This window comes from Phytophthora infestans, genomic scaffold (assembly GCF_000142945.1).
Source record: "Phytophthora infestans T30-4 supercont1.22 genomic scaffold, whole genome shotgun sequence".
In the NCBI taxonomy this organism is placed as follows: domain Eukaryota; phylum Oomycota; class Peronosporomycetes; order Peronosporales; family Peronosporaceae; genus Phytophthora; species Phytophthora infestans.
This window is the reverse complement of record NW_003303737.1, coordinates 1,256,696-1,278,346: the sequence shown is the minus strand read 5'-3', so window position 1 is coordinate 1,278,346 and position 21,651 is coordinate 1,256,696. Positions and strand designations below refer to the sequence as shown.

The window sequence follows — 21,651 nt, the reverse complement described above, 5'->3', positions numbered from 1 at the left end:
ATATCTACCGCGACTCGTTTAATTTTCACGTTTCTCAAGTCCGTATCCGGGTGGAAATGGCTTTCGGCCTGTTAGTGAACAAGTGGCGGCTATTCAAGTCACCGCTGTCTGTGAAACTGGAGAATGCCACGCTTTTGATTCACTGTGCAGCTGTCTTGCACAACTTCGTGGTGAACGCGAGATTGAAGACTACAGTGAACCCTGTTGGCCACGAAATCTCTTCTCTCGGAGAACTGGTAGGATCGTTTTCGCTGACTGATATTCTTGCATACGATGCAAGCGACTTGGCTGACGCAGGCGCAACAACAAGTTTTGTTCGCAAAGGAATCGTCGAGAAGCTGAAGACACAGTCGCAACTTCGACCTCATATGCCAAGAAATAAACAGTAGAGTTGTGTTCGTGTTCATTCGAGTTTGTGTTCATCGTTCAGTTACCGTGTCCTACATCTCGACGGGGCTATCTCCAAGCAAAGCCTCGTCGCCTTCCGCATCTTGATGCTCTTCAGCAAGCTCGGCGGCGGCCGACTTCATGACCTTGTCGATTGCGGCACGAATGGAATGCACAGTGTCCGATGCGTCGCCAGTACGCGTCAAAATCTCAATGGCAGAAGCCCATTCCTTCACCACCCGAGCCTTTTGCAGCGAAGACGACAGGTTGGACTCTTGCTCAGCATGCTTCTGGCTTTCCAGTAGGTCTGCAATACGATCTAGCACTTTGAGTCTCTTCTTAGCCGGTGTAGACACATTTTGGTCATTGCCAGCAGCCGCAGTGCTATCGATCTCGCCGCTGCTCTCGAGGGTATCCAGGCGAGCTCGTTTCGGTAGCTTCCGCTCAACCGTTGAAAGCATGGACGGTCGGCGGCGCAGCCAGTCATGCAAGTACAGCGCCTCAAGTTTTCCCGCGCAGAAGTCGAAAAAGTCGCTGGTGTGTGTCCCCGATTGACGCGAATTTGCCAGACTTGTAGTGTAGTTGCCCGTAGCCATCCGCCACATCTCACGAAGTTTCACTGCATAGTGTTGAGGCGCAAGGCTGGGATTAATCCCTGCGTACTCCACGCGATTCACAACCAGAGAGTCAAACTCCGGGTTCTTCGAAGCAAAAGCAGCTTCGACGTCCTGCCAGAAGTTGTTGTAAGCATTGACTGCACCGACATCTAGCGCATAACGTGACGGACTGGCATCCATTTCGTGGGGCCGCACGGCAAAGCTTTCACTGAAAATCACGTTCGCCAAACGGAAAAAGCAGTGCTTCGTCCGACGGGTGGAAGCTGACGGTACGTCCGGCTTTGGCGGGTCGGAAGCCGTGACAGCGACGCCATCTTGACGAGCCTGCCAGTATTCACACAGCAGCGTAATATAGCCGGCTTTGTTGTTTTGATTTGAGCGAGCTTTCCCTTGCGGCTGGATTCGGAGGCTGGAGCATGCTGTCCGAAGATCCCTGGCCAGGTAGCCTGCTAACGCGCCCCGCAGCGCGTCTTCGCTGCCGTCCGATGGGAACGAGTTCAGCAAAGCAACGATGCTTGACTCGCTCATGATGAACACGATCCAAAAACGAGAATGACACTGCAGGTGTCGAGCTCCTAGCGAATGGTGGCTGCAGGTGAATGGCAGCGAGAGCTTCTTCAAACACACCCGCATCGGCGATGAACAGGTGGTGGGGGGGTGCTCCTCAAGACATGTGGCGAGAAGCTGCTAAACAGCGGGGCCAGCTCTCTGCTATTGCTGTGCACTAGCCCTTGGATGGCAGTCAGAGATGCTGTTGCTCTCGAGGTCATCCCGCGCCTGCGCGACAACCTGTACTGCGCTGAGACACGGACCTACAGGTCGTTGTCTGGTTGTCGTCAGATACCGCCTTCTTTTTGACCAATCGTACACCGAACAGGATCTGCAGGAGCCTGCACGCGCTAAATAAGAACGCGCCTGAGGGGGGAGCTGTGTTCTTCTGCTCGCCGACTCGCAGTGTCGTAGGGTTGCTGCCGTAGTGCCTGAGACGTCGCCGTGGAAAGACGCCATCTCCCCGGTTATTGGTCGTCTGAGTCTGTCTTAGCTCACAACCCATCCTTGAGTCTAAGTTCAATCCAGTAGCGCTAGAGTAGCACGTTTTGCTACAATAGCTACTATCACTGAAATTTGCAAGAAATCCACAGCACGGGGCAGGGATTTTTAACGATACGCACACCTCATGCGAGCAGAAGTGGTGCATAAGCTTCTTGGATCACGTACAGGTGCGCTCCGTGCTACACTCGTGCTTGCACTCTGCACGTTTTGTGTGGTCACTTGCTGCAGCCAGGTCTCCAGATAATCTATTGTCGGGCGTCGCGAGCTGATTTAGCGTATCCGCTAACCAATCCGGTAGGATGTTGCCACATCTTGTCTGCGAACTTGTAGTCAGTTCACTAACATCGATATTGATTGTGCTGTCGCACACGTGTGCACCACTCTCCAAACTTTCGGAAAGAGAAAGAACATGTAGCCGCATCTTATTTCGATCACCAACAGCTTCGCCACTGCTGTCGCACCACCCCGTCAGGTCATACCCATCCGTATCGCTGTGTCCACTAATCGTAATCATGTAGACCTCCAGTAGTGACCGCTCTCCCAAAACATAATCTACACCCTCCATTCCGTTCACGGTACCGATAGGAGAGACATAGCGGTACAGATCATCGAGATACCCTGTAAAACTAACACAAGACATTGGATTAAGCTTACGAACTGCTGAGAAATGAGTCGATGGTTGCACTATAAGGTCTTCCTGCTCTCACACATGAAGGATTAGTGCCGCCATCGCCACACTTTTTTCGCAACTGGAGCAGGAAGTAGCACGAATTCGCTTTTGGGCGACGGAAGGAGGTTGCTGCACCTGCTTCTCCACACAGGCTGTCCTCCTTTGAGACTGTTCTTTCAAGTGACAGCGCAGAGCATTTGCGCCAAGCTTCGAGTTTGGATACTTCTCGAGGAATCGGACATGCAGGTACTCCCATTTGCCGAATATTCTTCCAATAGATCTTGCAAGTGATCTAAAGAGGTCCAGGTCGTCCTCGGCTATGACGATTTGCAGGTGATTCGTTTTAAATGCAGGCGGAGGAGATTTAAGTATTGCTGTCGCTACGTTCAACACGTGCTGAACGCTAGCAGATTCGGACTCTGAAAAGCGACCACCTGGTTACTACATGTTGGCGGCAGCTCATCAGTCTGTACGCACGCTGATATCGCAGAAATATCGGCATCCCCTCTATCGTTATCGCTGGGTCAGCGCTGGACGTGAAATGCGAGCTGCCTTTTGAGCTCAGAGCCTTCTTTTGCTGCTTCTTGAGCTTAGTGATCATGTCTGGTGGGACTCTTAGCTTGCCTTTTAGACAAGGGCCTCGGTTTGGGGCACACTTCACCCCCCCCCTGATCTGGCTGTATACAGTGCTAGTGCATGTACACTGTATACTCCAGGTGCTCTGTATACTCTAGGTGCTGGTTGTTCTGGACACTTCCGGAGTCCTGGTCGGACGCCTGCCGTGTATAGGCGGCGACGTTGTCGTCACTTGAAGTAGAGAAGTCCCTCGTAGCGGGAACGGGCCCCAGGCGTTGTGTGAGGCCCAGCAGTAGCTAAAGGTTTGTGAATTCAGTTTGATTTTTGCTTTCTGTTGTTCAGACGGCATTCGATCCGGTGAGGAAAAATCAAAGTTAACTTTAGTTACCTTTCTTGCTCAGTTCGAGCTCAAGCTCCGCGTTGTGTGACGCGAGATGGCAAGTAAGAAAGAAGACGTAATGGACGAACTCGAAGAGAAGACCAGAAGAATGCAGTTGCAGAGCGTCGGGTCGGCGCGGTCCCCGGGTCTCCAATTACAAATCCCGAACCCGTTCACGGAAGCGACGGGCCCGGACGAGGCGGATGATGAAGGCATGCCGACGGTAAGCCCGCGGTCAAGCCAAGGGCGCGTTGCGGCAGCGCCAGCGCTTCCCCAGCCTCCCAGATACAAGGGTGTAACCATGCAAGACCGGAGGGACTTCATGAAGGCATACGAAACGTATCTCGCAGCAGTTAATGCCCTGCAGACCCAATGGACTGGCGCGTTTGCAATGCCAGTGGGTGCGTGTATTGAGAGCGGCACGAAGCGGCTAATCGCTCGTTGGACCTTCAGGAAGGCCCCCGAGCAGATCACGGAAGACGAGTGGATCCAATACTTCAAACAAGCGAATGTGGCCTCGATCGTCGACTATGCCACGGTGGACGCGGCCATGACTAAGCTGAAGATGAACACGTCGATGCCCGAGCCGGAGAGCCGCATGATGCGCCTCCAGGCCGACATGACCACGATCCTTGAGCGCTTCAATTTAACCGACGTGGCGTTCGCCAACGAGCAGCGCCGGGGTGGCCGCACTGCAGCCCCAAGGATTCAAGGCGGTGATCACGACAAAGCTCAGTCTCCACGAGCACAAGACGTTGCGCTCGGAGGTCGTGCCCTTCTGCCAGTGGGTGACGCAGCTCATGAAGGAGCTCATGACGTGGGAACACGCAATGCAAAGTTCTGGTGGACACAGTGGCGGCACATCCGGAGGACCAAATGGTGGACGGTCCAGTGGTCGAGGCGGTGGCTGGGGCCACAACGCCAGTGATCGTGGTGGAAATGGACGTCACGGCAGCCAAGGGAGCGGTGCTGCCGCTGCTAATGGTGTCGCTGGTAGCGTTGGTGGCCAGACACCCCCAACAGGAAGAGAATCAACGTCTGCCGGAGGTGGGAGGCCGCAACGGCGAGGAGCCGGTGCGTGTCTCAAATGCGGAAGCGACGCTCATCAAGTTCGGGACTTTCCGAAGGCGTCGCCCGAGGAGGCCTCTGAGCTGTTGCGAAAGCTGTTCTCTTCGACTGAAGGCGCCAAGATGCGCCGCATCAAGGAAACGCCTGTCCGGACAAAGCGTAGTGAGAGTGAAGACACAGGTACTGTCGAGGCTCAGGTCGATGGCCTGAGAATCGAAGCAGTTCTTCTCGACAGCGGGGCGGACGTGTCGCTGGTAACCAGTGGAGTAATCAACGCGCTTGGTCTTCGAGGAGCCTCGCCTCAGATTGAATCCATCCAAGCCCGCGACCTATTGCCCGTCGGTGGCCGTCGTGTTACCGTGTCACGAGCTGTCAAGTTTGCTGAGGTGTTGCTCAGCACCACGGCCGGGCCGCTCATGCTTAGGAATTTACTTTGTTGGATTGAAGAAGGGAACCAAGAGCTCGAGTTGACGGTCAGTCGGCCGGTTATGCAGACGCTCGGCTACTCGACGGATACTCTATTGGCTAACGCGAGGAACGTGCAGCCTGAGTGGGAAATCGAGGGGATTGTCTCAAAAATGGAGACGAGAGCTGACATGGAGCCATCGGCGCTGCAGCGTATGAGCCGAGTGCAGTTGGCCGCGCGGGATCCCGTGGTTGAGACGCAGGCTGACGATGATGTCGACCGGTACGAGTCGCGAACGGCGTTGCCGGATATGAAGCTGTCGGCGTTACAGGCCGTCATTGACCAACTCGAAGAGTCGCAGCGACTTGCGGCCACGGCTGGCTTATCAGCACCGGGACAGATAAATCTTAGGGCAATCTTGGCCGTGCGCGCAGACAACTTTCGACTGGCGTTCGGCTACGATCCTCCCGTGAAGGTCGCGCCATTGCAAGTGCGCTTGAAGCCCAATGCTAAGCCGGTTAAGTGCCAACCTCGTCGATATTCGCCGAATGATCGGCTGTTCCTCGACCGTCACACGTCCACGCTGGAGGAAGCTGGCGTTATCTACATGAACCATCGATCCGTGTGGTGCTCGGCGCCGAGAATCGTGCGTAAAAAGGAACAGGACATCGACCCAAATGCTGATCCAAGAATGACCGTTGATACTCGGGCGGTGAACGACCAAACGGAGCCGATGCCCTGGCCAATGCCGGTCTTGGAGGTGGTTGTGGGCGAGCTGAAAGGATACGGGTTCTTCTTCTTGCTTGACTGGTTTCGTGGATACTGGCAGCTCCCGCGGCACGAGGACTCACAGGAACTGTACTACTTTGTAACACACCGCGGCGTGTATACACCCAGACGCGTGCCCATGGGGGCAACAGATGCAGTGGCGTATTGCCAGTGGGTCGTCGAAGAGATATTCGGCGATCTCCTCGGTAAGGGAATACTCGCCTGGCTCGATGACAGCTTAGGCTACGCCAAGACCGAGGACGACTTGCTCGTGCTGTTGGATAAGGTATTAGGGCGGTGTGAACACTTCGGATTGAAACTGCATGCGAAGAAGTGCCGGTTCTTCACGAAGGAAGCCAAGTGGTGCGGGAAGCTGTTTTCGGCAGTTGGCGTGCGCCACTGCCCAGAACGGGTACAGGGACTGGTCGACATGCAAGCACCAATGACGGCTGGCGACCTGCAGCAGTTCTTATGTGCGGTGAATTGGATGCGTCAGGGCATTCCCGAATATAACCGCCTGACGGCGCGGCTGTCAGCGGTCCTGGAGCGCGCTATGGCTGCGGCTGGTTCCCGCAAGAAGGCGAAGTTGTCGAAGCTCCTGTTGGCCGACGTCGGGTGGTGTGACGAAGATGTAGCTGCCCTCACATCGGTCCGGCAGGCGCTGCTCAAGATGGTGCCGTTGGCTCACCCGCGCGCGAAGGCCGAGGTGTGTATCTACACGGACGCGAGTCACGATTACTGGAGGGCGTTGGCTACCCAGCTGGAGCCGGAGGAGCTCCAGCTACCGCTTGCAGAACAGAATCACCGTCCCCTCGCGTTCCTGAGCGGCCGATGCGTAGGCGCAGCTAGTCGCTGGCCGACAATTGAGAAGGAAGCGTTCGCGATTGTTGAGGCAACCCGGCGCCTAGAGTATTTGCTGATGAGACCAGGAGGATTTCATCTCTATACCGACCATCGTAATTTGGTATATATCTTCAACCCTTTGGGTACGGATGGAGCAATGGCGCGGTATCAAGCGGACAAACTCCAGCGATGGGCTCTGTCCCTAATGTCATTCAAGTACGTAATCGAGCATGTCCCGGGCGAGGTGAATGCCTGGGGCGACCTTCTCAGTCGATGGGGCGCGGGACCTTCATCCAGGGACGCCCGAGGCGCAATGCGAGTGTCGCGACTAGCGGTCGTTGACCGCGTTTCTCCGTTGGAAGCACCTGAGTTCGTGTGGCCGACCGAGGCCGAAATTAAACGCGTTCAAGATGCAGCGTGCTCGGCGGGCGGGTTGCCAGCGAATCTGACGTTCAATGAGGAACGCCAAGTTGTCGTCGACCCAGACGGTCGTCTGTGGATCCCTGATGATGCTGTTGAGTTGCAACAGCGTCTGTGTGTAGTGACACACGCAGGCGCAAGCGGTCATCGTGGCGCGACCACCACAGCTAAGTCGTTGTCGGATCTCTTCGTTTGGACGACGAGAGCAAAAGATGTGGCGTCCTTTGTTAATGGTTGTTTGCATTGCATGACCACAGTCACTGGAAAGATCCCTCGTCCGTATGGTGAGACCCTACGTGCAACAAAGCCGAACGAGTTGCTCCATTTCGATTTTCTATCCATGGTTGAGGCGGTCGGCGGAGTCAAGTATGTATTAGTACTGAAGGACGGCATGTCTGGGTTCGTGGAACTCGTGGCATGCGTCGCAGCCACGAGTGACCAAGTCTACGTAGGTTTAATGGATTGGTTCAAGCGGTTCGGCGTTGTCTCGCAGTGGATTTCCGATCAGGGACCCCATTTCAAGAACCAAGTGATGGAGCGGCTCCAGCGTGCTCTGGGCGCTCAGCATCACTTCACGACGGCGTACACCCCCTGGGCCAATGGCACCGTGGAGGTGGTAAACCGAGAGGTCCTCCGCTGCGTGAAGGCGTTAGCAAGTGAAAGGAAGCGCCTGGTAACCGATTGGCCAAGTCTGCTTCCGGTGGTGCAGGCGGCCTTAAATGGGATGCCGGCGGACCGTCTAGGCGGTGTCTGCCCACTCACGGCGTTCACAGCGCTACCTGGGGGCTCCCAGCTCAGCGGTATCCTCCACCCTCGTGAAGCTATTGAAGCGAGCCTAGAATGGGTCGACGCTGAGCTCAAGAAGCACATCGAAGGTGTCCGAGCTTCACTCGACGGGATTCACCACGAGCTGACGAGCGCCAGCGAGAAGCGGCGGCGTGCGGCGCGGGAGCGTCATGCTAAGAAGAAAGGAGTGAAACTCCAACGTTTCAGCGTCGGTGACTACGTGTTGGCAGCAACGACGACTGGAACCAGCGGCAACAAACTTTCGCTGATCTGGCGTGGACCGAAACGCATCGTCCACGCCATCAACGACTACACCTTTGAGGTACAGGATTTGGTTGCACCGTTTACTGTTACGTTACGTCACGCCTCGCGCCTACAGCTGTATCGAGACTCTCAACGTGGCGCAGTCGAAGACATGATTGAACAAGCGATCCATGGCGAAGGTGGGCACTTGGTGGACGCGTTACTTGCCTGCCGCCTCAGCCCAGCGACCCACAGATGGGAGGTCCAAGTCAAATGGATCGGTCTCGATGAAATCGAGGCCTCATGGGAACCTGCCGAGACCATCAAGCACGATGTGCCTGTGCTGTTCCAAAAGTTTGTTGATGCTGTGCCTCAAGATCGGGCTCGCGCCAGCATGGCGACGGCGCTTGGCCTGGTCGCGCCACCGGCACCAGTCGTTCCCCGACGTCTTCCACGTGGAAGGCGTCCCGGCAGACCATGATCACCAGACGCGCTGATGCACCCACACACGACGCGAGGGGGGAAGTGATCTGGCTGTATACAGTGCTAGTGCATGTACACTGTATACTCCAGGTGCTCTGTATACTCTAGGTGCTGGTTATTCTGGACACTTCCGGAGTCCTGGTCGGACGCCTGCCGTGTATAGGCGGCGACGTTGTCGTCACTTGAAGTAGAGAAGTCCCTCGTAGCGGGAACGGGCCCCAGGCGTTGTGTGAGGCCCAGCAGTAGCTAAATGTTTGTGAATTCAGTTTGATTTTTGCTTTCTGTTGTTCAGACGGCATTCGATCCGGTGAGGAAAGGGTACCCCCCATACAGACACATAAATTGATCATTCTTGCTTGTGAAAAGTTTTGAATCGCGGAGAATTTTAAAAGAGCTGGATTTAGAAAGCTTGTCCGTTCGTAATGAGGTATGCAATTTTGGGGCGATTGCGATGGAATGTAAAGCGGTGGGGCCTGTCGGATGCTGCTGCTGCCGCTGTGGCTGAACAAGGAGACGTTTTTTACTGGAGCAATCACCTTTATCACTCGAGCTTAAAGGTATATGAAGCCAAAGGCTATTCATAACGACAGCAATGAAGTTTTTATGTCGCGATGGTTGTGTAGCTACGATGCCTCAGATTGAAGCTCGTGTTGGTGCTGGTGTCGATAGCAATATTGAACATTACGGTTGTTACCAGCGGACAAGTCGACCAACCACACACCTCAATTTCTTGTTCTCGTCGGACTTGGCGTAGGAGCTCGTACTCCTCCAAAGAAAACCCATCGGACGACTCGGGGTCTCGGGGCTCGAGGTGCAACAGGGACATGAATTGCGAGGGAGAGACAGGATGCGCCTTCGTATAGGTCGCATTTAGAAGTAGAAGATCACGAATTGACGGCCTCTGCCGCCGAGGTCGGGCCAAAACGGCTTCAATATTGTCTGGTGCGACTTAGGCACTGCCAAATACTCTCAGCCACTGCGAGACCCCGAAGTCAAATGGAGAGATTGAGCAATAGCACGGTTTAGGCAGTGGATCCGAGAGAATGTGAGTAATGAATGCAAGCTGGGGAGACTCGTGAAGCGTGCCTTGACTGAGCATTGCAGGGTGCGCGAATGACTCAAAGACGAAGTCACCGAATGAACAATTTCTACCAAAATTCACTCCTATTTTGAGGTCATGTTGGACGATGAAGATGTCGAGTATTCGTAAAGCAACTGCAGTTGATACGGTGCGATTAAGCAGCGTTTTGAGCCCATAGTGGAAGCCTCCGAGCTAGCTCGGTGACACTATCCGCGTTGTGGTGTGCGCTTCCGCGTAGTCATTATTACCTACAAACAAATCTCCATTTAGGATCTGTGTAGCATTGCTTTCGACGCACCCATGTCAGATCGTCTCTGAACACAACAAAACGTTAGCAGTAACAGCGCCGGTGATGCTGCGAAATTTCTCTTCCATCTCTTTCGGTGGACGCAACTTTCTATCCACAGTGTACATGGCACCCATGAACTCCTTCGAAATATGTATCTTCTTCGTTGTTTGCTCGGAGTCTTTTCTTTGATTCTCATCATGACATGAAATGGGTCCTGCCTGACCTGTACCACGCCTTCAAACGAGCTTTGCACCATGTCACGTACACTATTCGCATTGTCACTCATTAAATAGATGTCTCCATCTTCATCAGCTTTCACGATTGGCTTTATAGACTGGAGAAGTGTAGCTGTATCCTCATTGTTCTCCGAACGGGTAAGCCGACGGCCAACAATTTGCCCTATCTCGTTCTGCACAAGTAGTAGTAGCTTGGCATCTTATATACTGCTTCGTTGACCGGAACCCTCCTCAACATATATCTACTTGCAAAATTTGGCGGAATGATCCACTCGAAGTACCTTTCGAACCGACATATTCTGGATCAAAAGCTCACACAACGAGCTGTACATGACCGTGTAGTCCATCCATACTGAAGTTAGCACTTTGCTGTCCACTACAGCGCGATTAGTGCAGTAGTCGGTCACGTTAGGTGGGCCACGTAGATGGAATTAGACACACACGCAACCGACGAACTCGATCCGCAAACTGCATGTACAGCTTGTAGTAGCGAGTCTGACGCTGGCTACGAATCAATGCCATGGTTTTACTCAAACCGGCTGGAGACATCATTCCGTCGTGAAGCATCTCCAGCAAGGCCTTGGAGTAGCCTAATTTAAAGCCGAGAATATAAGAGAAGTGGAAATAGTTAAAAAGCTGGTACGCGCGCTGCCACCACACTGGTACTAAATGTAAAGTAGATATTGCTTTCCGTCAACATGCTCGACAACGTGTTGAAGGTATTCCTTCACCTGAAAAGTACAGGAGCACTCGGAAACGATGCACTGCGGCTTCTGGTCACGGCAAACCGACTCGGGAACCTATACCACCACAGGATTGTCGAACATACCCGCATGCGTCGATAGTTCATCCCAGTGGCGACTTTGTTCGGGGTATGTATGCTATCTGCAACGGAAATTTGATTAATCAAAGTGACACGCCTTGGCTTGCAGAGGGCGCTCCCAGTGTCAGGACTCTCCTTTCAAGAGATAAAAGTGAGAATGAAATTAACATCAATAGCTAGATATTTTGTACTACTCCTGACGTTCCTGTGTTTCCACCTAGCTTCATTATGCATGTTTTATCAATCACGTCCCCTCTCCTCCTCCTGGTGGGGACGCTGCACTGCAGCTCCTGTCGCTTTCGTACGCCACCATGGTAATGTACGTGTGCCTGGACACATACATGTCACTCTCCCCCCATGAAGCTGTGAATTAGCACGGGAAAATTCGTCATATGCTAATCTGCTGTGTTGATGAGCCTCGGTCGACTGTGACCGTGCCATTGTCATGTACTTGACGGATCATGTACGGTCCATCAGCAACTGCATTAGTCTTGCTCCGTTGTTGCGTTAGAATCCGAATCATGACATGATCTCCCGCGTTGTAGAAGGGCTCCAGGCGCTTCTCGTTTTCTCGATTGTTGTCGGATAAGATAGCCATAAACCGACGCTTAGACATGTAGCTCCAGTTGGCTTTGTAGAGCTGTCGTGAGATCATGTCCTGTCCAAACCGAACTTGGGCAGGAGAGGCATTCAGTACACTGTGGTAGCTTGCACGCACTGCAAAAGCAGCATAGTAGAGATACTTATTCCAGTCCATATCGCCATAACATCGAACTACATTGAGCAGTTCGAGATACACGCGTATAAAAATGGCGTTAGCTTGTGTTTTGTTTTTGCCGTGATCGACTTGGCCTTAATGCCGTAGCTTCAGAGAAGTTCCTGGAACTTTGCGCCTGTGAATTCACATCCTTGGTCGTGCACTACTTCGCGTGGTCGTGGATAGAGACACAGCCATTCTCGGTCAAATGTCGACCACATTGTCTTGTATTGACGCGTGGCCGCTGGATGGCCCAAATTATGGTGGTACCAATCCATAAGATCTTCTCTCAGACTCTCGGGAACTACCACTCGGTGTTGGAAAGCTTCTAGTGTACATCCTAGTAGCGGCAGTAACTTATAGTCTGGATTATTCTTGGCCAAGAAGAAGGGCTGGACGGATGAGCAGAAAGCAGGCAATTTGGCTATTCTCATTGAAGGTGATCTCGCCGCTGAAGTGGAGTAGTTAAAAGCTGAGGCGGTGAAAGAGAAAAGGCGTTTCGAGACCTTCTACTCAAATGTAGGGCTTATGTCGGTGCCGATTGGTTTTGCGGAGGACCGAGACAATGAGCTCTGGGCTATGACGAAACGACGCAATGAGACCGTGCACAAGTTCGCTGCGCGTGTCAAAGAGAGCATTCGCCTGTTTGCCGAACTCCCTGTCGATGCAGAGGAGATTCCCGAAGCTCAATAACTACGGTACTTAAAACGTGAAATGCCGATGGAGTGGCAGGAAACGTACGCCGCTTCAGGCGAAGTGTGTGGAAAGTTTTCGACCTGGTAATTTATTTCGAGCGTCTTGAAAAAAGTGAAAAGCGTCGCCAGATCGTGAGCGCTCACGACGAAAGAACGGTGATGATTGGCACCACGATCGTCATGCCAAGAGCTCGCATTAGAGGACTAGTAGCGAGCACAAGCCAAGTAGCGACCAACAAGCTTAGACTGACGGTGAAAAGTGGTGCACACTCCACAAGACTGCGTCCCACGATATAAAGGAGTGCTTCACATTAAAGAAGCAGCGTAAGGAAGAGTACAAGCCGAGTGAGACTGCAGTAGAAAAAGGGCCGAAGAAGAAGCACTATCCTCGGATCTACGAGGACTCGGACGACAGTGAGTCGGATGACAACGAGTATAAGTTAGTTGGTCTGGTGCAGCGCCTGCCGCGACCAAAAGCGCCATTTCGAATTGCAGTCCAGCTACAAGATGGTGTCTTCTGGGTGCTCTGTTGGATAGTGGAGCATCCAAAAGTATCGTCAATGTGGCGACAGTGGATACAATTAAAGCGCTGGGCGGTAAATTTGTCGCCAAGTCGCCGGCAGTGTTCGAGACCATGAGCGGTGATGTAACCATAAGCGGGTCAGTCATCGTGAAATTGCGAATTGAAAAGCTAAATCCACGAGCAGCTATTAAACATCGATTTGAAGTTATCGAAGACAGTTCCGATGCTATGATTCTCGGTCCAGATCTTCTGAAAGGATTTGGTTTGGTACTCAACTTTAAGGAGAAAGTGGTGCAATGGGACGACTATGCTATCGCTGTGAACACTGGACGCACCAGTGAGTACGCTGTGGACCAGGTAGCAGAGGAAGATGTGCATGCGGACGAATCCAATGCCGTATTGGAAGGTGCAGTGCAGCCGGAAGTGCTGGTACGTAAGGGCTTGACAAGCGAACAATTTATTAAGACCTGATGCGATCGGAGTTTAGAGGTTTCGATCGCCTGAAAATGGGCGTTATTATGGAATCCACAATGTATTGTTCATCATATGTTTTTCATACAAATTGTTGTGCGTGTTTTCCAGCTCCCAAAAACTGTGGTTCACTTACGCGTCCATGGCCTTGGACACAGCCTCGGGCAGACACTGGCTGTAGAATGTGTCGGACTCGCGGCAGAGTGCACCCTTAGGGCACATCGCCTTCCAAAGGCCACGTATTTCCTGGCCAGCACACTGGTCGTAGACATTTGCCTCCTTCTTCATGCACATGCCAGTCCAGTCGCTGTCCTCAACACACTGTAGTCCAGAAGCACAGCCCTTGGTGCCGTTCTCGAATTTGCAGCGCTCGTTGAGCGCCACTTTCTCCTCCTCAACGCCCGCGCCCTTGTGGTGGTTGGGCATTTTCACCTTCTCGCGGTCGGTCTTCTTCTGACACTTGCTGTACTGGTCCGAGATGAGCACGCACTTAAGATTGCTGTCACTGCAGGGCACAGCCCACGGTCCGTCGGTACTCTTGCCGCCGCACTGGTCGTTTAGTCCCGGGCTCTTTTTCATGCACCAGCCAAAGTGTTTCTCCTTCATCTGGCAGAACATGCCAGCTTCGCACTTGACGGCTTTGTTCTCCCACTCGCACTGCTGGTAAAGTCCCGCTTTTTCGGTCAGAATGTGAACACGCAGGTGCAGCGAAGCATCCGCGACGGGGGCGGCGGCCAAACTCAACAGTGCAGCAGCTATTAGCACTAATAACTTCATCGTGTCAGTGAGGACGCTTGTGGTGTTTCTCTTTTGGGCAAAATGGATGGATGAGTTCGACACACGCACGAAAGTATCCATGCAGCTGAGTTGCTGGTCACTTCGACCTGTGAGTCAAGGAATCGTGCGTCAAAATGGCAATCGAGTCTGATACGGATTTGTTTTAACAGATAAATTATTAATAGGTGGCTAGTAAAAGCATTAAGACGGAATCCACTGTATAGGCATTTACAGAATATTAATTGTTGAAAGATTTTTCAAATCAGGTTTCTAAACGAAATAATCGAAATGAAAACGTTTCTATTATCTCCTGCTCAAACAACACACCGTACTTCCTTCAAACACTAAAAGAGATGTCACTTGCGCTGGGGGCATTGCTGTTTCTCTCTGGTTTCTCGCTCATTTATGGCCAAAACCCAACATAGATTTGTTTGTGGATGTACCCCTTTGTTATCCTTCGGTTCTTATTACAATGAGAAGGTACCAAAAATAGTATAGCCTCCGGTTTTTTTTCCGCTGAACTTTGGCTACTACTACCCAGGTACGCGCACTTTTCCGTACCTCTTTTGGCTACGAAACACTTGTCAATGTCGGTGCTTGCAGGAGGGAATCTTCCGGATGATATTGCAGTACCGTCGGTTAGGACATTAAGGTGCTCGAGGGTAAAGCGTGATTATTTTTTTAATGGAAAGCCGTGCTTTACACGGAGAAGCTCTGGATTTACACTGGTTAAATATTACGGCAGTCCTGGATGCTTTGTTATAAATACGCGATCATACTGTTCGAGTCGCACTGCGACCACAAGAAGGATATCGACGATATGGCATCTGATGCGCCTGGCGTACTCCTCGGGCAACATTCACGCGCATTAAATTACTCCGGCTAGTCATAATTTACAGTGATGTTGCCACAAACAACATTCACCTAAAGACATCCCCAAACTACTTGATTAAAACAGAGCTGTTCAAGATGTTATTGTGGGTTTCATCCATTTTATCCACTATATCGGCTGAACGCCGTCATATAGAAAATAGGGGTAAGGTAAGATTGCTATCTCGGGCCGGATATGTCGATGGGCACTTCGAATTAAAGGGGAAGTGCCAGAATTGCCGTCTTTGGACGGCATAAGTGATCTGCCCAAACTCATTTGCTAGAACACTTCCAGTCTAACCGCCATAGGAGAATTATAGCTTTCTTTTACTCGGCAATCGCGCTACAGTATGCATACGTTTAGTGTTTATCTCTTCCTCAATAAGTAAAACTAAGTTGTGGGTGGTAAGGAGATGACGTCGCCCTCATCATTAAGACCTTAAGTAGCCGAACAATAATAGAAGCTCTATCATAGTTCAGGACCAAATCATGTTGGAAAACGAAGTGCTTGTGGGTCTACAGCAATCAGAACTTATCAAAGTCTGGCTACTATCGATTCGTTACGCCGCCTTGCTTCAGCAAGATTTCCGAGCATAATGATACTTGGCGTGAGGGCGCTCCATCATTGATGGCATCAGATCTGGCCCAGCTACTTTTCGGGAAATGATGCGAGTCCCTTGAAGCTTCTCTTTGCGCATCTGAAATGCTTATTTTTCGATTTCCGCGAGACTCCGCCGTTTTCGCTCGTATTGGCCAAACAGATTTGTCGAATCAGAGAAATCGACTTGTCAGACCATCCGAGTAGAAGCTGAAAAAAATTGCAGTGATATTATGAGGGATTGGCATGTAGAGCTTGTGCTGTACCGTGTGATTCTGCACCGCAGCATTCGACTCGCCTTTCTTGGGCATATCGGATAATTCATATTTGCTCGAATACCGTCGACGACGAAACTCATGATCGCGGAGAAATACAAGATACCTGTTAGAATCATCAATACGCCCACGATACGCATGCCCTGCACCGATAAAAACGTAAGTTTCGCTTAAGAAAATACTGGAAAATAATATACGAAACTGGTGCATACCTCATCCATCAAGGCTGCGTGTGTGCCTGCGTCGGCCGGATATATCCACGCTTCCCACAATGTCGTAATTTGTATTCTTTTGTAAGTCGTCAGAACAACGGTTGCTCTGAAATCAAGATTGCGGAGCTAGAGCTGACCAGACTGGTGATTTATTATCACGCTGAGCAATCAACTCTTAGCAAATGACACAGAACAATATTTACTTTGACCCGTACCCAGCAGGTGTAAGCTGCTCAAAGTCTATGCCACGAACTGATAGGGGGGTATTATACACGATCAAACCTCCCTAAATATCATCGATAGTATCACCCTACACCACCATGCTCCTTAAAATTGCAGTGAGTTTGGCCTGCGGCACCGTGCACTTTTGCATTTCAGTCGCTAGGACAATCCATTCTCCTCCATATGCTCCTTCTTGTGCTGCCGGAGTTAAGCCTGGACAGGCTTGTGTACTTGCGACAGAAACCCCCAGTGTTAGTTAAGGTGCCAATTAAATCCACACGAGGTTGTCTCGGACATCGTCACTCTCCATATTACTGCGTTGAAGCAAAGCCAGTTAGCATGGCATCAAATGTACCATTGGTGCTTGAATTGTTCGTTGCGCGCGACCAGATCCCCGAAAGTCTGTCCATACTGACGTACATGGAGGAAGAGGATGTTGAGGACTATTTTGAAGAAGAATGGGACGAACAGGATGCGGCTAGTTTACGGGCGCTCGCGGAATGTATAAGCATGGAGGCTACGTACTCCGTGAGAGACTCCTCAAGTGTCCTCGGAGTCTGCGCTACTTCTAATCCTTAACTTCAGTCAAGGAAACAACACCTTGCAGCCCCTTGCTCATGACGACAATTGGAGAGACCCCCTCCTCGCTTAAGACGACTTCTATGATGCCTTTATATCGACCTAGCGAGCTGGGTATCGGTCTTATCAGTATCGTTGGGGACTCATGGTGATCGACAGCCACCAACTATACTTCGGCACTTATGCTGCGGTAGGAATTGCAGCTCTAAAGCTACGACTTGAAAATGCAAAGTGAAGTTTACAGAGTGATGGTCACAGCTCGATAGCTTACGTGTTATAATGTATTTTAGGACGGTCCTCTAGTACCTGTGTCTTTAAATATTTGAAGCTGTAAGGAATATTGAAGTAGAATTCGATTAGCCAAGAATAGATCTCTGTGTGGATTTGGAGATGATGGGTCACTCTGAACCCTCGATTAGCTCCATACTGTACCGTCAAAATTCCAATCGTTTCCAATGGTATAAAAATCGAACTTAGCCGTGACCCGTGGGCTACCCATGGGACATCCCGTGGGAATACACTTAATAAATTCAAAATAAAAATCCCTGCTCTCCCAGCACACAATCACCGCGACGGCACAGAAGATGGCGCGCGGAGGGCCGGCTATACTGCGGCGACAAATCCTCCTTCGATCCCCCGAGCGCACCGCACGGCTGATTAAGACGCGCCGCGTGCCGCTCCCACTCTTGCCGCTTCCCAAGTCCGCTGTTATGAAGTAAAATGACCCGGCAGGGCGGGCGGTATGCTGCCATAGGTGTATAATCACGGAGCGGTAGTACTTGCAGTTTCCCACGGGCTCAATACTACTCGTAGTTATGGTAAGTGTTTTCTATATCATTTCTTGAGTCGGTATCTGTCATCTAACTTGTTCTTGTAGCTATGCTGTAATATATTGGGAATGTTTTAGTACGCGAAATGCATTCAAGTCTATCGGGGGGTTACTACCTGTGCTGTGTGACGACTGGTAAGAGCACAGTGCAGAGGAGCAGCGACGAGGGAAGAGTCGCGTGGCGAGGAGCGAAGCGGAGGAGGGCGGCGAGAGTCCAACGATGGGGACTCGAAGGTAAAGCGTATGAGGCTACTGATGTGCCTCGAAGAAGATAAATTGGAAAGTGAGATTGAAAAGGTTAGTTGTTTGTCGGCTACGAGGAAGCTTGTTTGCATTCCCTTGGTATCCTATGTGAGTATATGTATTTCACTATACTAGATTCTAAGAAGTCCTGGAGTCGAATCTTGAAGTAGCGTAGCGTAGTAGTGACTCGCGGTTCATTTGAACCAGGTCGAATCTCCATAGTGAATTCAAATGAAAAAAATGACTGTCATTGAAGTTCCATGTTTGGCAATACTCGTCCAAACATGGTGGTTGCCTTCCGGTCAGGCGTGCGTCTACCTGGCCGCTCATTGGCAGCTTAAGAAGACAGTTGGCAGTCAGCAAAGACAAGTAGAAAGATAATTGAGGAAAGTAGGACGCATTGGTATCAACGTCATGGACATCGCTGGCTGGGACGCTGGTGCGTCGTTACATCCTCCCGGACTTGACCTCTCGTTGACGCTTGTTGAAGTCGGAAACGAGAACCTTCTAATGCGACACATGGCGGATGCCATTTTCGCGCTCCCAGGCTGCTTCGTGATCTGGCAATCCGTGATGTTTCGCGATTGAATTGACGCTTGCGAAGAAGCTTCTCGATGATGTGCATCGTTGCACCAGTGTCGTTGTCAATAATCGGTCTTGAGGCCTTTGGGGTAGGAAGAGTCTTAAAATGCGACGGGTTTTCAACGTAATGACTCAACACGTCCACATTGAACGTGGGGTTCAGACGACGCATGATTCGCGGAAGATTCAACTTGGCCACATTTCGGTTGATCATTTTCACAATCTCGAATGGTCCAATCTTGCGAGCAGCGAGCTTAGCTCGTTTCCCATCAATGTCTTGCGTCACATGGGCGGAAGAAATGCGACGAGTATCCAGCATGACTAAGTCTCCTTCCTTGAATGTGATCGATGATCGCTTCGTTTCATAGTACTTCTTCTGACGTTCTTGGGCTTGAAGAAGATGCGTCTTTGCCAAATCAATGATATCTTGGCGTTTGGCTTGGAACTGTTTCGCATATTCAACAATTCCACGCTGAATTTGAGTCATGGTACTGGGATTGCTCAAAGAATTCAACGGATTCCGTTCTTTGCGTCCAGTATCAACTTCAAAGGGCGACATACCGGTAGATGCGCTGACGAGAGTAGCATGAATATACTCAATCGTTCCGAGATTATTCGACCAATCACGTCCGTGGTACGATATCATGCAGCGTAGAGCGTCTTCCAGAATCTGATTCTGACGTTTGGTTTGTCCATCGGCTTGGACACGATAGGAAGTTGTCATATGCAGACGAATTCCTATTAGCTTAGCCAAGGATGACCAGAACTTGGAGACGAACTTGGAATCTTGATCGCTGATGATGATCGATGGTAAACCGTGATCGCGGACAACGCAATCCAAGAGTGATAGGCAGTCTTCTGTGCATCATCAGTCCGGTTGCACGCACGATACTTCGGGCGCTTGGACAACTTGTTGACAACAGTTAAGATTGCATCCAAATCATTGGAATCAGGTAATCCAGTGATTAAATCCATAGATACGACAGGCCAGCATTCCTCAGGAATCGGAATGGGAATCATCTTGCCATTCTTGCGAGCATTGCTGTGTTTCCAGCAAGTGCAAGTTTCACAACTTTGCACATAATCGCGAACGTCTTGGTTTAAGGTGGACCAATGATACCATTGCGAAATGCGAAGGTACGCTCGATGAGCTCCAGGATGAGCAGCAATATTGGAGTCATGGAAGCAAGAGATGATGGAAGTTCGAAGATGATTGTCCCGAGTAAACACAAAGCGCATCATCGTCTGATACTTGCGGAAACGTAAAACCATTTTGTTTGACAAATGGTTGTTCCGGATGCTTGAAACGATCTCCGTAGTCTGGGCAATTGCAATATTCAGCAGCGAATTGTGGTGTAGGAATTTCCAGATTCGGCCATACGTCAACCTACTTTAGATCAAGAATCGGCTCGGTCTGATAACCCAGAACTTAGGAACAAAGGATCACGGTAAGTACTCAGCGATCTGTCCGGATGATACGATCTGGATAGCCGCTGAGCTCAACGGTCGCCTGAACCCAGCGGAAGGGTCGGTAGAGATCCGAAACGACTACATTTACACTAGATATTTGTATGAGAAGCCTAGGATTAAATAGGGGGAGCCGAGAAGGCTCCCAGAAGATAACAGAGCAGAATTTTTCTAGTCCAAGACATGTGTACACTCTTCCGGTAAGTCCCTGCATAGGGCTGGATTATGCCTGCCGTTGATACACGAGAGGCATAGCTTGTAGAGTATTGACTGGTAGCGCCAAGAGATTAGGTCGGTCCGGGTAGGACAAAGTCTAGCTACGCGCGAAAGAAAGCCCCGCAAACTCAGCGGGCCGGTACGTCGGATAGCCCCGGGTGCCGTAACACTTTTAGCTGAGCAGCCTCTGCGCTCAGTGACCTGTAAAAGCGCTCGCGCGCCGTCGTCCATCCTTAGGTGGAGGGTACAGGGTTGTGAACGAGCTCAGCCGAACCAAACTCGGCGGAGCCTCGGGAGTACTCTGACTTGGTTAGTCGGAACCGAGTGGAAGCAAGTCACTCATCTGTCCCGGCTGGGCCGAACCGCGAGGGGAGCACCCTCTGCGCGGCCCATACAAGCGCCGACCTAACTCGGCGATTTGTTGTGGTTTGTGTAAGAAATCTACATCTGACGGTATTTGTGTGTTCTACTACACCACAACTGGTGCCGCGACCCCGGAACAGGAGTGTGTGCTTGTTTTTGTAAGTGCCAGCTAACCAAGTTAAAAGGAAGAGAAGAGAAGAGTGAAGATGGTCAAGGGATCAGCAACACCGAGCGACAGAAGTCCAGCGACGGCTGGAGGATCGCCTCTCGCGGGGTCTGACACGGCGGGTCAACGACACATCGCCATGACGATGGAGGCGGTACGAACCGTCTTGTTCGACGAGGATGACCAAGACCAGGAGAGCGAGGGCGGAGATGCAAGTGAAGGAGCGTATAAAGAGAATACCGAGACCGGAGAAACGAAGACTACCACCGAGCTACTTGGCGAGGTGAAAGGGCTGACGCTGCAGGTGTGACGTACGAGAGCCTCACATCCTGTCGAGCGCAACTTATCCGCCGAGCTCAACGAAGGTGCGGACGATGAAGAAGAAGAAGAACATGGCGTTACTCAAGGGGACCGTCCGCCCCTTATTCCGAAATCGACGAGGAGCGCCGATACGCCGAGCGTCAATAAAGTGTTGGCTCGACTTGGCGAAGAGATGAGGACGAGATCGGAGTGGATGATGATGATGTTCGCGCCTGTGGCGATGGCGCTGGCGAAGTGGCCGATGTTGGGTCCCGAGCTAACTCAACCAGTGCGTGCAGCCAACATCAATCATTTGGTGAAAGAAAACGGTGTTGCTGCTGAAGGCGATGAGCTATCGGTACAACAGCCGGCCAAACA

At 51.3% G+C, this 21,651-nt stretch overlaps 3 protein-coding genes across 3 annotated transcripts; all 3 read right to left on the bottom strand.

Moving 5' to 3' along the window:
• Positions 1 to 440: 440 nt before the first annotated feature.
• Positions 441 to 1,532, bottom strand: PITG_11695 (uncharacterized protein; the record flags this gene model as incomplete). The annotated part of the gene is made up of 1 exon (XM_002901178.1): positions 441 to 1,532. The coding sequence occupies one exon, from the start codon at positions 1,530 to 1,532 to the stop codon at positions 441 to 443; it is 1,092 nt and encodes a 363-aa protein (XP_002901224.1).
• Positions 1,533 to 1,840: 308 nt separating this feature from the next.
• On the bottom strand, positions 1,841 to 3,328 carry PITG_11694 (uncharacterized protein; the record flags this gene model as incomplete). The annotated part of the gene is made up of 3 exons (XM_002901177.1): positions 1,841 to 1,884; positions 2,223 to 2,675; positions 3,205 to 3,328. 3 exons carry the CDS (start codon positions 3,326 to 3,328, stop codon positions 1,841 to 1,843), a joined length of 621 nt encoding a protein of 206 aa, XP_002901223.1.
• A 10,378-nt stretch (positions 3,329 to 13,706) lies between these two features.
• On the bottom strand, positions 13,707 to 14,351 carry PITG_11692 (uncharacterized protein; the record flags this gene model as incomplete). Its single annotated transcript, XM_002901176.1, has 1 exon — positions 13,707 to 14,351. One exon carries the CDS (start codon positions 14,349 to 14,351, stop codon positions 13,707 to 13,709), a length of 645 nt encoding a protein of 214 aa, XP_002901222.1.
• Positions 14,352 to 21,651: the final 7,300 nt, after the last annotated feature.